The sequence below is a fragment of the Strigops habroptila genome, chromosome 11 (genome assembly GCF_004027225.2).
Source record: "Strigops habroptila isolate Jane chromosome 11, bStrHab1.2.pri, whole genome shotgun sequence".
In the NCBI taxonomy this organism is placed as follows: domain Eukaryota; kingdom Metazoa; phylum Chordata; class Aves; order Psittaciformes; family Psittacidae; genus Strigops; species Strigops habroptila.
The window spans coordinates 34,094,771-34,112,314 of NC_046360.1; the positions used below are offsets into that span (position 1 = coordinate 34,094,771).

The 17,544-nt window shown below is 45.1% G+C and overlaps 1 protein-coding gene across 1 annotated transcript in view; it reads left to right on the forward strand.

Annotated features, from left to right (window-relative positions):
• The window catches only part of CADPS (calcium dependent secretion activator), a 212,168-nt gene that overhangs the window by 169,634 nt on the left and 24,990 nt on the right, over nt 1-17,544 (forward strand). Inside the window, 6 exon segments of the mRNA XM_030502201.1 lie at nt 2,719-2,818; nt 2,820-2,849; nt 2,851-2,876; nt 5,617-5,764; nt 11,767-11,841; nt 12,907-12,990. Coding sequence (XP_030358061.1) covers nt 2,719-2,818; nt 2,820-2,849; nt 2,851-2,876; nt 5,617-5,764; nt 11,767-11,841; nt 12,907-12,990 — 463 coding nt within the window.

Here is a 17,544-nt window from a genome sequence, read left to right on the forward strand (position 1 = left end):
CCCAGATAATAATTTTTGTCTTGATTTTGATGAAACCTTTTAACAAAGAGGAACACCCTGCATTCATGTTGGGAGAGGCCCCCGAGAGCAATTACAACTCCATAACCATCATTACAGCCTGAATAATGCCGTGACCAACTAAAGAAAGATATTTTTAATGTGGTCTTTAGATTGTGGCCTGGAAAATCAAGCACCAGTGTCAAAGCCAGCTGATCTATAGGAGCTTTGTGCTCTTTGCTCCCAGCTCCCTGTCCATGTGTCCTAGGGTGCACGGATGGATCTCAGAGGGGACATGCCTCTAATCCTGAGCACATATTAGTCAAGTGCTCCTCTTATAACATATTTCTCTTTAAAGTCCCAGCTACCAAAGCAGTGTGGAGGGTGATACACAGTGGGCTCAAACCACATCTCATCATTTGAAGTAGCTCATCTCCCAAGATGTCCAAGCAGAGGAACAATATCTCCTGGCAATTCCTAGAGGGTTATTTAGGGTTGGCATGGGGTGGTCTCAGCCAATACTACACAAATGTGTTGCTTTTTCCCTACCTTCTCACTTCAAAGATAAAACTGAAGAAACCCCCCAAAACTACCCCCTTCACTGTTACTGAAACACCCTCGATTACATCTACAACTGGAGTCCACCAAAATGCCTCTGCCATTAGCCTCACACAGGCTGTATTGCAGAGCTGTGGTAACAAACCAAAGCAAAGCAAACACTGATGTTTGACTTAAGAGATTTTAAAAACCGTTTAAATAACAGCACGGTCGTTCATGTTTCAAAGCTATACAACTCATATTCATGCTAAGATAGCTATATTAAAGGCTAGCTTAGGCAGTTGTCTGTAAAGAGTACTTGAAAGTTTTAATCTTTCTCTGTGCATGCTTCGTGGTATTGCCCTTGAAAAGATAAGAATCATGTCATGACAGAAAATTGGATAATCCCTCTGAAAAGGCTTGAGCATCAATGGTATATTGCAAGCTGCCTGCGTGATTAGAGTAATTGCGGTGCTCACAAGCCAAATATTAACAGTGCTTCTTGGAAATGAATATACTGTATTGTTTACTTTCATGGAGCCCTAATCAAAAGTGAGAAAAAGACCAAGAATAATACTTTTAAATTTTTGAAACCAAATGGATGTCATAATGTTGTTGTAAATACCAATTATTGTATTTGTATGTATTTAATTATTTAAAACATAAATTCATGCAGTTCCAAAACTGGGGTTAGACTGTTAAAGCTTATTTATACCCATGCACAGGTTTGAACCAGATGCAACTCAAAACTGGCTGTAGATGAACACTTGAGACTTGCACAAACTAGTCCCCTGGTTAAAGGAAATGCCTGATTCTTTATCTTTTCATCTCCCTGGTTTCCTTCTACTCACCCTTCCCCTCCATCAAGGACATGTTACCTGTTGCTTAGTGTCAGCTACGTTTTCTCCTACAAATGGAGGCAATTCATCCTTTATCTCGTTAACTCTGTTAGCACAGGACCCCTCAGGACCCCTCTAGCATGTTGGGACTATGGTTCTCACCTCGGAGTAGCCTTGTATGCATTAGCTCCAGTCTCCTCTAGCATTAACTCAATGCAGCTGGCATCTGTCACAATAGGAAAACACCCTCCCTCATCTGTTTCTATAGATGATGTCAGCACAAAGTGGTAATGCATGGTGTGTTAAATATCTTATAAAACTACCGTGTTAGCATTAGTGGATGCGAGGAGGGGGTTGAAACTCTTGAAGCTCCTTTGGTAATTGTTCTGGAAACAAAAAAAACAAGTGAGGGAGAAGGAAAGAGGGAGAGAAAGGGTTATGGTGCATAAATGTCTCTGTACAAACAGAGCGCAATCCAGTTCTGTATTCTTATTCTGTAAGTGGAGGTTTGAGATATAATTATACTGTGAAAAGAGCCGGCTGTAGCTACACACTGCAGGACCAAAGACTTCATCTGGGCAAGGGTGTGGGTACCAGAATATATGCTTGGGGGAGAAATTCAGAGTTTTGTAACAGACCCAAAGATGTTGCAAAATAAATTTGAAAAAAAAATAATAGAATTTGTTGTCTTATGAATGCCTTTGCAAGGAGGGCAGATCTGTGAAAAGGTTGCAGCAGTCAACCCCTGCCAAAACTCCTGGCTATGAGACGTGTAGTGCCCTTAGCTCAATTGACTTACCCTGATTTCTTTTCAGCTGTTCAAGAGATAAAGCGTGTCCCTCGCTCACCACTTGTTAGCACTGTCCCTTACCTGGAAATGGGGCTCTCAATGGGAGGGGACAAAGGCAACTCAAGATGTAATTCCAGAGGGGGAGAATTGCATGAAAACCCCTGAATCTTAATAACTGCATACAGTCTAGTATGACAGTTATTACCGACCAAGGATTTTCTACCAGTTTCTGGCCTTAATCTTAATAATCACATACGTTAATGTGGTTATTAACTAAAGGCTGATTTTTACCATACACACATTATTCCTGTTAATATGTGTAACCCATAATGTTTGTCTTACTTCATCTGGTCTGGAAAGTTTTGTGGGTGATGACAGCAAGGTAGATTAGGCAACTGTATGGTAAAACTCAAAATCCTGATGGTGGAGATTGCCAGCGTTGTCCTGTGTATGAAACTACTGTCTGCTCTAAACTTGTTGCAGGAATGGTCTCCACATCAGGTTACAAAAAGCCTGATGCCACTTATGACTTTTGTTCTCATTTTGCCCTGCCAGCAATGGATCAGGCACCTCGGAAGATCTGTTCTGGAAACTTGATGCCCTACAGACCTTCATTCGGGATTTGCACTGGCCTGAGGAGGAGTTTGGAAAACACTATAGAGCAACGCTTGAAGCTTATGGCGAGTTGACATGATCGAGTCCTGCGTGAAAAGGTACGTGACCATGAGCAAAACAGTCATATTTCTTGTAGATGCTCACAGGATGCAGTCATACAATCATAGAATCACGGAGTGGTTTGGGTTGGAAGGCAGACCTTAAAGCTCATCCAGTTCCAACCTCCCTGCCACGGGCAGGGACCACCTTCCACTAGAGGAGGTTGCTCCAAGCCGCATCCAACCTGGCCTTGAGACTAAGATGGGGCATTTTCTGTCTTATTGTCAATGAAGCTTCACTTCAACTACCATTTATTAGTGACCCCAGTTCACCTCTGCCCAGCACAGACATGGTGGGAAGCCACCCTGCTGCTCTGACTTGTGGACTCTCCTAAGCACAAGCACTTTTCCGTTGAGACTCTGGAGAGTACATATTCACACTAAGGCAATAAATCACCTATTCTTTCAAGCTTTATAGATAGTTACTTATTTTCAGTTGCCACTGAAAAAAAGCTTTCAAACATACAGGCAACTGTCATTTTGAAAGCAAAAGAGGTTAAATTTCCAACCTTTCCACAGTAATTCATGTTCATTTGGCATCAGTGGTGACGAGGCAGGAGGAAGAAATTAACTTTTCCTTCCATTGTGCAGAAATTAATAGACAAAAAGACGAACCAAAGTTAAAATGGGTGCCAAATACAGCTGGTACATGCTAATATTAGCTGCAATGTGTGATGTGGCTGTTCTGTACCACAATTGCCTGGCCATTCTGCAAGTGTGAGCATGACATTTATTGTTCACATGTTCCTCACAGTCTGGATGTGCAATGTCACTGTAGGAGAAGGCACGTTTGGTCCCCGAGATGTAGGTAGGAGACTTGCCTGCTGAAGCCAGACATCTCAAGGCTTGTTTTTACCCCCTTCTAGAATAAACCCCAGTGCATTTTAAGTGCAATAAGATGGTCGTGATATCTTTGGCATTGAGCAAATCCCCCTTTATTGCAGCAACTCATCTTTAGTCCCTTGGCTGGCATGAAAGCTGTGCTTCAGTTGTCCTTTGGTTGTCAGACCATCATTTAGGAGCAAACCTAGTGCTGGAGCTCTGCCGCCAGCACCACGAGCAAAAACACTTACTTTATCTTTCCTTTTTAAACGGGAACCAAGTCACCTTCTAGCTGTGATGATCTATAGAAATGGACCAGGCTAGCTCAGCTGAGATAACTGGGAAAAACAAGCAAGTTCCAGGTACATCTGAAGAAGGGCTTGTGTGCCTGAAATCTGGTTGGTTTTTTTCCCAACTGCTTCAACCTTTCTACAAATATGTTGCCCCTCTGTAAAAACCTGGCCCAGCTTGTAGTGGTATGGCTATATATAATGGTTCTGAGCATAAGTAAGTAGGAACATGCTCATCTCTGCGAGGAGATGGAAAATCCCAGTCACTTTGGGTCCTTTCAGTAATTATCAAGATTCTAGTCCCCGAGTCCAGGCTAAATCTGGCACTGGTAATTAAATCAGTTCAAATGCCACTGCTGATGTAAACCAATATGCTGCCTTCCCTATTTATATCACCTGCAAACAGGGCCTGGCTAAGGTTTCTTTAGCAATTTCAGTTTGACACAACATTTTTCTGCGCGTCTGTCTCTGAACTGTTGAATACCATGGAGGAGCCACGCTGCCTTCCGCGCTTGGTTGTATTTTGGTGCTGTCAGGAAAGGAGCCCTTGCAAGGAAGGTCTGTTTTGCTAATAAATCCAGGCAGGAGGACCTACGTACCAGCTCAGAGCTGATCCCAAGAATGGGAGTTTTACATTTGTAAATGAGTTTTCATTTGCATAACCCTTGGGGGATCGTTCAAGATCAGAGTTATTCCTGAGCTGCAGCTGATATTATTTGTTATTTCTAAACTGAAGCTCCTATGTTAATTTGTTGGCAGATTCTGTCTGATGTGATAATTGTTTCTGTGTTAGCTAGGTTACGTTAGTGAAGTACCTCTGGAAGCTGCAGAGGGGCTCCGAAGAGAGGCAAGGCAATGCCCACCGTACTGCAGAGTATTCCCCATGTTAGAGTCACAAATGCCTTGGTATTTTAAAATATGACATGGATCAAGGTCTGTAGTCTTTGGTCTGACAAAGCTCTTGGGGTAACATGGGTTGTAACTGCCAGAGATGTCAAATTTGAGCTCAGTGGAACCTCAGGAGAGCAGTGAGGCACGGGCTGGTGCGATGCCTGTGTTCATACCTGCACGACTGCGCCCATCACATTTGCAGCCGTATGCTGAGTATGATCAAGGAATCACTTCCATGAACTTATGAGACAATTAGGAACTTTCAAGCCAGCAAATACAATCATGTAGACCTAAAAATGCTATGATTTTCAGTCAAGTGATGAATGAGTTTCTGTTACTTGTAGTTGATATCATGGAGCAATCGCAGCTTCCTTTAATGCGTCAGGCTTGCTGTTTATCTGTGGTTATAAATCAGCCAATGCAGCCAAATTATAGGTGTACATTGACACTGCTGTTTGTAACATCATCACACTGTTTATCAAGCACGAGAAAGTCATAGTTACCCTGAAACCGTTGCACCACTTTATAAGTAGGGTGTATTCTGGAGAGTGGGTTCTTTTTAAACTGAAAAATCCATTTTAAGTTAAAGCGTGTTTGTAATAATTGCAGTGTAACTCCCAGTAGCATCAGCTTTCTGGTTTTCTCAAACTTTTCTCAGTATTGTTTCAACGTTATTCTTATTAGCTTCAGTAATGTTTAAAAGCAACTGAAATGTCTTTTTCTACTTTCCTTAACAGAACCAGGATTGCATTTGAAGTAAAGCTGCAGAAAACCAGCCGATCAACAGATTTCCGAGTCCCTCAATCAATATGCACCATGTTTAATGTCATGGTGGATGCCAAAGCTCAGTCAACAAAGCTTTGCAGTATGGAAATGGGCCAAGAGGTAAAAATACAGGTTCCTCCTTTCACAGCTTTTAAAGGCAATGCCATGAAATTTCCTATCTCCTGTTGTGCTGGTTTCAGAGCCGTTATATCAGATGTGGATGTAGCCTTCCATATAGAGTGTGCAGATGAATATGCAGGGGGTTGCTCTCAAATAAATCTAATGAATATAAGCATTCAGAATCCCTGTCACTTAGGAATAACTTTTTGCAAGTACTGTGGTATCCGTAAGGTATCTCTTATTTGGTGTATGATGACCACATAGATTGAGTCATTAACCACACCTTGAAGCCAGCACTTTCTGTATATGACTATTTTCTGTAGACAAACATAAGGAAAACAGGAGTGCCAAGTTGTTGCTGTGATGCTTGTAATGAAAAAAACAAACCTGACACAACACCAAAATAGATAACTTCCAAAAGTAGACTGAAATTCCAACTCCTCTGACTTCCTGAAGTATTGGCTATAATCAGTACACTCAATGATCCTAGATTTCCAGGTTCTTAATGACTCAAGTTTCCAAACAACAAACCTGTTTGAATTAATTGCTGATAATTTTTTTCTTCTGAAGCCATAGTTGCAGGTTGAAGTTTCTGTGAATTGATCTATGAATTAGAAAGACGTGGTAAATTGGGCCAGATTAAATGCATCGTAATGGTAATTTTGCTGCAGTGGCTTCAAGCCAAATTAAATACTCATATACCAGTCTAGAGTAAATTGACAAATACTATTTGTATTTCCCATCCTGCTGCTTGTCAGCATTTCCTAGATAAGCCCTTTCACTAAACTTCCTTTGGTCAGATTTTGCAGTGAATCATTGCGAGTTGTTGGGTTTTAGGGTTTTTTGTTGTTTACCTCTCCTTGTTGCTCTGAGAGGACTTGTTCCAAAGGCCACTGGGTGCAGCAGGGATCCTTGCCCTGATGTCGGTGGTGTTTGGATCACATTCAGCTGTTCTTTTTATTTTTCTTGTACATGTTTCAGTTACGGCATTTTATTTGTGACAGTCACCTTGCAGGAGAGGTTTCATACTGCCCATCATCAGGTTCCTCCCTTGCCCTCCAAATCAGCTGAGGCAGATCTTGAATGGGCTTTTGTTGTCCAAGCCTGGACATGAACTTCTCTACCATTTTCTGTTCCATATTCAGACCCATTTATCTCCCCAAATTCTTCAGCCTGCAGCTGCTGCAGCATCTACCCTGGCTGTGCCCCATTAGCCAGGAAGGGCCATGGTTGCGATGCTCCCCACTGCAAACCAGCATCAAACCCGTGTGCATTGTACTAGCACAGTCCCTGGGAACTTTTGGAGATCAAGCAGACTTTGTAATCATGACAGAGCAAGCTCATTGCGTTCATAAAAGTGTCAGGTTAAGTATTCAGATGGCACAAAACATCAGCTGTGTCTGGATATAGTGTGACTAGGCACTCGCTGCATCTTCTAACTTGTGATGCTCTGTGCTTGCCTGTTTCCTCTAAATTTTGAGCATATCAGCCACAATACACGTTTGGCCTGAGTCAAACTGCAAGTGAGAGGGGAGCAGGCAGCAGTGAGGTTGTTTCTCTGCTGTTCTCAGCTGCTGCAGGGATTAGCTCTGTAAATCTGCCTGTGCCGCTTCAAGAAGGTGTTTGGTATGGCAGCTCAGAGACAGCCTAACTCCTGGGGCAAGCGGCAGTTGCCGTGGCACGAGGTTTTTAACAGATAGCTGAACTAATAGACCTGTAAAGCAGGTGTAAATTATCAGTGCATAAGTTACTGTTTAGGGCTGCAATATTCTATGCACCCTCCCTTTTTCTTTTCTTTCTTTTAATGAGTGTTACTACCTACCCCTCCATTCGCTTTTGTGCCACTCCATATTTTGGCTATCTCCGTCTCCTCTTCTTGAAGCTGTCTAAGCCTGTGCGCTGAAATGGTCATGTTGGGGGGGTGAAGAGTTAAGATATAGATCTGTTGTTGGGAGAGGAAAACAAAATGCCACCTTGCCTCTTCCAGTTCTGATGAGACAGTCAGATAGGAGAGGGATGAAAAACCAGGTTTGAAGCTTGCGTGTTTCTCTGTAATTGGAGAGCTGTGTCTGTGTGTCATTGGGTCCCTCTGTCCCCCATCCCTGGTGCATGGCAGCCACTGAGGAGGGATGAACAGGGAGGAAGGGACAGACACAACCCGCTGATGGGACCCTCCATCAGTGCCACTGCTGGCACATGGCTCTCAGATATGTGGTCCCTTTGCAGACAGTTCAAAAACAGCAGAAAGGGCTCACTGCCCACCGTGGTGTTCAGGCAGGGGAGTCTGCCCAGGCTCACTGGGGAAGACAGTTTTGTTAGAAACAAACCCCTGATTTTCCTGACAGTCCAAGCTGTACATGGGCAGAGACTCTCTCAACACATTATTTGACCTCTCTCCTGCGGTTTCCCTCTCATCCCAAAGTCCTTCCCTTTCAGACTACCTTCAGTTGCACTCACTTTAACAGATACTTGAATGCATTTTGCGAGCATTACCCTGTGAAACAAACACCCATCATTTCATTTCCATTTCCTTGTCTCTAAAGGCAGCTGTTAAAACATTTGGTAAACATACTTTACCATCTTAAATATTTATTTTTCCTCTGAATTTTTAATACATCTAAGGGGATAAATGTATGTATTAAATGTTTCTCAGTTGGTCTAGTATGTTTCTATTTAATATCTAAGGTCAGATGGTCCTTAGAGAAATACAACGTACACACAATCTGTTACATGACAAGGCAAGATACTCATCACATAAAGTCAACTTGAATCATTGTAGTGCGCTGATTACGGATTGTAATAATTGAGCTAATAGAAAGCTGCGATGAACTCGATCGAAAGCGGGGGCTGTGCTGGGTAAAGCAAACCAGATATGTGATCTTTAACCTTGAGCGTTTCCATAAGAAATGTAGAAGGAGCTGTTAGAAATGCTGGTTTACGAGCCAGGCGCCTGTGAAAGCAGCACCAGACAGTCGTTTTCCAAACTGCCGCCTTCTCCAACCCCATCCTGGCTCAGTCTCATCTTCCCGAGGTGGAGCTGGAGCTGCAGCACGGGCAGCACAGAATGCACATTGCTGTAGCTGCCCGAAGCAGGACCCACAGCCTCACGGGCCCTATTCTGCATGGTCCTGGCCCCCCCGCCAGGTCTGCGTGGACCCCAGGGATTGTGGCTGCAATGGGAATGAGAGATCAGAGCCCTGCAACACCACCTTGGTGCATGCACAGGGTCCTCTCCTGCTCTCAGAGCTGCGGTTTTATTCCACCAGGGCTCTTAATTGCTTTTTAAACAAGCTTTAAATTGAGAATGCTTTGGTGGGTGCATATCACAGTGTATTGTTTTGCATGTAGCTGGCCATTTTTGAGTTAAAAGTCATGACTTACCCGATGAAAGCAGTTAGCTAAATCCTCACGCACACACAGCAAATCTAGTTGCAGAAGGAAAATGTCATGGGGAAGACACCCCCAACATATGCACAACCCCTTCTTCAGCTCCCATAGGAGGTTCTGGCTGTGTATGCCAAGGACGTCAGCAGCTCCTACGCATACCCAGCTGTTACAGGTCCCTGTCACCCCACAGCTACACCTCCAGCTGTGCTAGGAATGGCCAGGTCAATAGCAGGAGCTGATAAGAGATAACTCTGTGTTAGTTAATCTGTTAATTAGCAGATTAATCATAACTATGATCCCATAAGGGACTCGTACATATCTTGACCTGCAAAGCAGAGCATGGAAATGGGAACTGCAAATGCAAATATCGCTTGCTTGCTCATGTATGTTTTTACCTCGGGGTGGGCCCAGTGGATCACAGCCTGTGGCATGGCAGTGCCAGCCTGTCCTCCCTCATAGGTGACACTCTGAGTGTGCCCAGCCAGGATTTTGCCTGGGATGTGCCTCACCATGTAACCCCTGCAGCAGGGCTCACCCCTCAGGCACGTCCATCCTGGTGAGGGATGTGCAGTTGCCGCGATGCTGAACCCTGCCTGTCGACAGCCTTCCTCTCTGGAGCAAAATAAAGCCACAAGAGACTGTCAGCAGTCAGGTACAGTCGAGTCCCGCAGGTTTTACTGCCTGCAAATACTACAGGTAGCAATCTCTGGTGCTTCAATGAAAGGAGGTTTTGATCATGTTTTGTTTTCCATTGCTTATTGTTTCTGTGCATGATGCTGTTATTCTCATACATCTCTTTATTTAAAAGATTTTGGTTTATTTATAGTTTATCTTCATATGTTCTTTTTTCTATCTTTTGCCCTTTTCTCTTTATTTCTGTTCCAAATCACCTGAAAAGTTTGCTAAAGAGTGGGTAAGTGTGTCCTACTTTTATTTTCTTTTGTCCAAATTCCTTTATTAATGTTAATATCATAGGAAAAATCCCCAAAGTATAAAGCAGTTCAGAGACTACAATCAGACACTGACACCAACATCTAGCATTTGTAAAGCCCTCACAGTCTTCCTTCCCAAAGTCTGATTAGTATTTAAAGCAGATTTGTCTCTTTCAATGTGATTTGATGTTAACATTTTAAAACAATATTAATGCCAAGTGGTAATGAATATAGTGACTAGCACCAGTGCTTGAAATGTTTGACTGAAAAATCAAATGTTTTGTGTTGGAAAGCAGTCATAATCAGTATTTTCTCAGTCCATTGAAAATAAGAATATACTGTATGTTTTCACTAATTAAATCTTGTATTGGAAACAGGTCTTTTCTAAATTAGTAGGAGACTGTATTTTAGTACCTATTCTAGCCATATTGCAGCTGATTGCATCAGAGCTCCGAAGCTAAGCAAGGTTTGGCATGTGCAGAAATTGGGTTGAAGGCGCAGAAACACTGATGCTGCAGGCACTGGTGTGGGTCAGCCAGTCCTGAGCTGGTGCAATGCGATCTGCTGACACCCAGGGCTCGGGGGTGAGCTGCCTAATGGCTTTTGCATGGGACAAAAAGGCTTATCTTGGTTCATTGGGTGTTGTTTAAATCTATCTTATAGTCACTGAGCAAAGTGTTTAAATGAGTGCTTTAACTGAGCTATGTGCCCAGTGTGTAGCACAGGTTCAACTGCTCTACTACAGTAGATGAGAAGGGTATAACACCATTCCTGGGGGTTTAACCCTCTGCAAGATCCCCTGGTTTGTGTTGGAAGGGAGCTTAAAGCTCATCTAGTTCCAACCCCCTGCCACGGGCAGGGACACCTTCCACTAGAGCAGGTTGCTCCAAGCCCCTGTGTCCAACCTGGCCTTGAACACTGCCAGGGGTGGAGCAGCCACAGCTTCTCTGGGCACCCTGTGCCAGCACCTCCCCACCCTCCTAGTGAGGAATTTCTTCCTAATGTCTAATGTGAATCTATGTTCTTCCAGTTTAAAGCCATTCGCCCTTGTCCTATCACTACCTGCCTGTGTCCAAAGCCTCTCTCCAGGTTTCTTGTTGGCCTCTTTAGGCACTGGGAGCTGCTCTAAGGTCTCCCTGGATCTTCTCTTCTCGAGGCTGAACAAGCCCAGCTCTCTCAGCCTGTCTTCATGTCCTCCCCACTCTCCCTCCAAGGGCTGTGTGGTTTGTGGTACCCTAGGCAAGGGCTGCCCATTCCCCTCCAGCAGCAGGCATATCTCATTGCCGGGTGTGATCCATGTGCCAAATGAACAGGGTAATGCCAGCAGAACTGAAGCAAAAGGATTTCAGGATCTCTAGGAGCACTGGGTGCTGGTGCTCACAGGAATGGCAAAGCCTCCCCTTCAACATCTGCGTGTGGCTCCCAGAGCTGCGGGCACACAGAAGAGGGCAGGGTTTGCCCATGCTTCACAATCTGATGTTAGATTCTCCTGCATTCAAGGTCTCTTCAGCAAATGTAAGTAATCACTGGCCACCATAGTGGAGCCCAGGGTAACAAGCCACATAATTCTTCAGTTTGATACTGCATATTGTGGTTTACCAAGGGAAGAGTCTGACAACTGTAGAGCTCTTGCTTGTGATCAATGCTAATATTTCCTCCCCCTCTCCTTTTATTTTTCTTTAGCACCAGTACCATTCAAAAATAGATGAACTAATTGAGGAAACCGTCAAAGAAATGATAACACTCCTAGTGGCAAAGGTAACCTTCAGCTTCAGGTGAAGTGATTCGCTGTTAACATTGCATTTTTAATATGTGTGTTTCCATTAAAATGTGACACATTAAGATGTTGAATTGGCTTCTTGTTTCTCACAGGCAGGATCATACATCTCCCAGTCCTTTCATGGTGACTCTTTGATGATTAGGAGCTGCGTGAGATGTAATATGCTGCTAGCAGGATTTGCCATACTGGGCCAGAAGTGGTTTTAAGGGATGGGTGTTAAGTTAATGGGGGCATAACACCCCATGGTCAGCATTGCCCCATGGTACTGGGGGGTAGCTGCAGTCAGGGGGTGGCACTGCTTAATGCTGCTGCAGAGATGATGGGGTGGCACAGAGAGGTGGTCACCGCTCCTACGCATAAGGTTGTGCGGACCAAATAACTCATCTTGTGCAAGATCACCATATGTTCTTCTAAGAAATTAATTTAAAGGTGACAGTAGTGGGAAATACATTCCAAAATGTCAGGTTTAATTGTTTGGAAATTGTTTTTCATCGGAGTCGGCTCCTCTAGCTCAGCTGCCAGCATTTCCCTTAGGTTGTTGTGTAGGTCTGGTGTGCTGTGCTAGCACAGAGAGGAATTGGTACATAGGGAGGAAGATGGTGGGGTGTGTTTTCCTCTACTTTCAAACTTTCTAAGAACAAGTCATCCCTATTATACAGTGGAGACCTTTAAACATAATCCACCAACATATGCCAGTTCAATTCTTTTGCAAGAATACCCAGCTAGCTGCGTGCTTGACACTGTGTACTGGGAGCAAGAACCACCAGCTTCCCCATCTGGAGAGGCTGTGCTGGCTTCCCACCTCCTGTCCCCAGCATCACCCATGACACCGAGGGGCAATGCTCACCCAGCGAGAGGTGGACTGTGTAGCACCCAAAAGACAATGCTCCTTTCTCCCCCAGCCCCAGCCCATGGTGTCTGGGGACAGGTTGTCCATTCCTTTGGCAATGCTCAGAGCTCCACTGGTGTCTTTGGAGCTGATGCTGATTTTTACACCCTTGTTCGATGATTAAAAATAATTGCAGTATTTTTTGTCTTCGTAGTTTGTCACCATTTTGGAAGGAGTCTTGGCCAAACTATCTAGATACGATGAAGGAACTTTGTTTTCTTCTTTCCTGTCATTTACTGTAAGTACAGACTATAGTTTCCTTTCTTCTTTTTATTCCCCCTGAGTTGTATTCTCCTGCTCTCTCAGGACTAGATCAGCTACATTATAATTCTGCCATTCTGCAGTGTTTGAACACTGTAATCCCCACATGAACAGACAAACAACCTGTAGGCAGGTGTACTGTACATAAACACCCAAGATGCATAGGCCATTATATTGTAGCACAGAGTAAAGCCATCTCTAGTCATCATTTGGGCTGGTGGGATTTATGCTGTTGAGGATGTGTATGAAGATGAAAAGAAATCATTGCACTGTACATGTGATTTCCCTAAGTAAAGAAGTTGCTTCATTGCCATTTTGCATGATGAGTATGTTCCTCTCAGTCTTCTGGCCATGACAGTGACTATCTTAAGTAATGAAAAACAAAATAAGGGAGATCTAGGGAGTGCCTTTGTGTTTCTAAAAGAGAATAAGGTAGGAGAAATGCCATGAGGTTATGCAGCACAAGATGCCTCTCATGCCACACTCCTCCATAACATCGCAGAATAACCCCTCAGCTTGTCACACTACTTATTTCCTAGAAAGTTTCAGGACAAGAACAATATCTGTGCAAAACTGGCCTCAGTATCCAGCAAAGGTTAAGCAACCTGAGCTGTATTCCAGAAAAGTGTTGTGACAGCTTCTTAGGACAAACACATAGCAGCTGATTTCCAAAGGTCTTCTGAAAATGCATGCCAGGAAGTTCAAGAGTGTTTCTTTGCAAGCGTGGCAGAAGGCTTTCAAAGTCTCATTCAGTTGTGTTAGCTGCTTGCAATTGTCTGTTGTTTGCTACTCTTGGGCCCTTTTTGCTGAGTTTGAGGCAGTTTTGTAGGATCCATTTGGAAATGGGGAGGAATGTAGGAAGGCTTACCGACAGAGGCAAGAAATTCTGCTCATGGGCAGCTACGTGCATGCAGCTTATCTAATCCACCACAGGGTTCAAACTAAGCATCCTGACTTTCCAGGTGTGCTGGAGGCACTTTGGAGAAGAAGGGGAAGGAATGGTGTCCCACTCACTGCCTCACAGTGCAGCTCTCCTCCCAGGATAACTCTCGTGTGGTTACAGCCCCAGGGCTGTGCTCATCCCTGCTTGGGGGCATTCAGGGGATGCCTTGGGGTGGAACCTTCCCTCATTCCAGTGCTGTGGAGAGTTAGGAGATGCTCGCGTGCCAGCAGCAGCAGAGGATGTGGAGGCGGCAGCTTTCCAGGCATCGGAAGTACCAGCATCAGCCCGAGTAGACAGTGTAATGTGCAGCCCTTCCTTCTCCGTGAATCCAAGCTGTTCCTCGGTTGATGCTGTGCTGCTCCCACCACATCCTACTGTTTACGCTGCTGAGTGCTGCTCCCTTCGATTGCTGAGCAAAGCCCCTGGCTGCTCTTGGGCTCTGGGGTGCCCAAACATGAGAAGGTAGCATGTAGGTGCATGGGGTTCTGCTGCTGTTCAGACACTGACAATTAACTGCCCCAGAAGCAGCAAAATGGTCTGTTCTGCTCCAACAGCCCCACAGCCTTTGAACCTATCCCTGTAGCTTCAGTTCCCTGGGAAGGGATGTGCTTCAGCATCCAAATAGTTACTGTGAGTGGTGTATGCATGTCCCCAGAAAGGTGCTAAGCCCTCGCTCCCAACAAGGAGGCTAGGCATGCTGCAGAGGAGCAGGATTGCTCCTTTCCAGGCAAGGGACATTTCTCGCTTTGCCCAGCTTGTTTGCTGAGAGCCGCTGGGCAGCACCAGCTGCAAGAGGAGGCTGAGGACCAGCCTTTGGCACTGGGCTTAGATAGTCTTCCTTTCCTGCAGTAGTAATGTGATTTGCTGTGTTTAGTCTTTGCAGTGATAAATAGAGAAACTCTCTCTTGTTACAGCATGCTTGCACCACCTCCCACGTTTTCCCTGTCGGAACAAATACAACAAAGTGTGATGGTCCAAGCCGCTGAGCTCTAGAAAGCATTAGTCTCCCACCCCCTTCCACTGACTTCTTTCATCGCGTGTTTTCCAGGCGCTCTGCAAGTGACATGTAATCGGGGGTCTTGTGACAGACAGTTTTATCACCTAGTAGGATATCCTCATTTCCAATTCTTGCCTCGAAATTCAAGATAAAATTAATGCATCTGTTGTCCTAATAAATTCTCACTAGCCACTTCTCCTTGCAGAGCACTTTGAGAGGAAAACACTCTTCTAAATTTGGCCAGACTTCCCCCCCCCTCCCCCCCCAATTTGTTGCTACATTTAAGTGCATCTCAGCAGCAGCAGCAGCCCAGGCCCTGGCTGGGCATCCGCATGTGCGAATCCACTGAGTCACAGGAATACCAGATGCTAAAACTCCCTTGAATCTGGATGGCCTCTGTAGGCGGAGAATTACACCTACAGTAATTAAAACTAAAGACTGCATATTACCCAAGGGAGACAGAAGTAAAAGATCTTATTTTTGTTCTGTGCAAAATTTGTATGGTAAACTGAGACGTTTCATGGCAAAGTCACATACTTTGTGAAAAACGGCAGCCTAGCAAAAATCACACAACATCCGGCAGTTTGGAAATTTCACTAAATGTAGCCAAATCTGAGTTTAAAGAAAAACAAGTAATTATTCTGATTAAAGAGGAGTGGGCAGGAGAAGCAGCTCTATTTTTTTTTTGTGGGTGGAGGGGGCAGATCTCAGGAAGCTAACTGAGTTATTCTTGTCGCCTCTTGGCTTTGGAGAAGAAGGTGGTTTGAGATGGTGGCGCTGAGCTGGACCTAAGAGTGCTAAATCCATGCTCAGATTGCAGGTCTCCTGGGGTGCCACTGCATTATTTTCCTGCCCTGTGTGATATCTGAAGATAGAGGTGCGTGGCACAGTGCAGCCCTGAGCACAGACCCCGGCTTGAATTCTGCAGGCTGTCAAGCTGCATTGTTTCCCAAGCTTTCCTCCTGGTGGTTTAGCTTTGCTGCTCAGAAAGAAGAGCTGGTTTGGAGGTATCTTGGGCAGCCTATGGCTGCTCCATGCCAGCATGTGTGTGCTGTGACTGCCTGCCTGCTCCTCTGGAGCTGCAGCCATTGGCCAGGCTCCAGTTGCCTTCACTCATGGAGGCTGGGGCTCCTCTGCTCCCGTTGGGCAGGAGCAACGGATAGAGTTTCACTACCTCCCGTTAAAGTTGTGAGGATAAATGCAGTGAAACGGCATGGTGTCCAGCTGGCTGGGAACAGGAATAACTGGATAGACAGGGATATTCACTCTTCACTGGGAGCAATGGTTTGGCACTGATTTTGCTCCCTCCTTCATAAACTCATATGCTGGGATGTGCCCCCTCCATCCCTTCGACAGCCAGACCCCGTACCACATCGCAGCGTCAGGCTCTCAGCATCCTCCTCCTGCCCTTCTCTCTGCTCTTGCCCCAGGCTCAGCAGCCCGGGTGCTGCCAATACTTGCAGCGTTCACCTCGGCAATTACCACCAGTCTGGTCTTTTGTATCGCCTCATTGTGCTTAATTATGCACCCCCCACACACACCATATGAGTGCTTCCACCCACTCTCACATTCTGTCTCACACATACATTCATTCTCTCATTCGGGACACATAATTTATTCATCCCAAGATGCAACTGTGTGCGTGTTATATTTAGGCTGTTTTAATGGTAGCTTTAGAAATATTTAAAAGCAGGTGAGCTTTTACACCCAAACAAAGATGGCCGGCAACGCTTACCCTAATTAAAAGCAGAAGTGTTGTGGAAAATCCCAGCCGTACTCTTTCTAGACACGATGCCTTATGCTACAGTGGGCAAAAAGGTCTCTCTGGCCAGCTGGGCACTGCTCAGTTGGAAAAGTTGGCCCTGACATTGGGGCTACCCCACCTCCTATGCCAGGGGATGTGCACCCTGCTGTATGGCAAACTGGAGACAAAGTCAATTTGGGGTCTTGCAGCCCCTGTGAGAACACCACAGTATCCACCCTTTGATACCCTCCCTCAATAATATCTTTTAAAAAGTGGGAAAATCGAAGGAAACTAATATAGCTGCTCGGAATCTGGGGACCACCAAAGCTTTGGGGTGCTTCTCTGTTGCCAGCATCAAGGCCAGCAAAAAGGAGGTAAATAACATCCCAGGCTGTAGCCTCCAAAGCTGGGGGAAGGCACACCATGGGCAAGAACTATGGTCAAGGGGGCAAAATCAGTGTCCTTTGGGTGTTTTGTTATGGCCACCTGGGTGCATGCCAGATTCACCATGCCATTGTGCCCCTGCTGCCAAGGGAGCTCCCATGGGCGCCGGGATGTGGTTCCCAACAGGAGAGACACGCGCTGCCTTTGGAGACACGTGGCACCGGGCGGAGAATGAGGCCTCCGAAGAAAATAACGATGTCTACTTACGAACCCCGTCTTCCCCCGCTCGCTGAAGTAGAAGAGGGAGAAGCACAACTCCCACACTATCATCTGTTGCTATTAGAGCTTTAGCAGCAGTAAAGTTACCTCTCCAAAAAAAACAACAACAAAAATACCACCCTTGCCTATTCTTTTAGATGAGAAACATAGTTTTTTATCACCCATTTTCTCCCACTCAGCATTG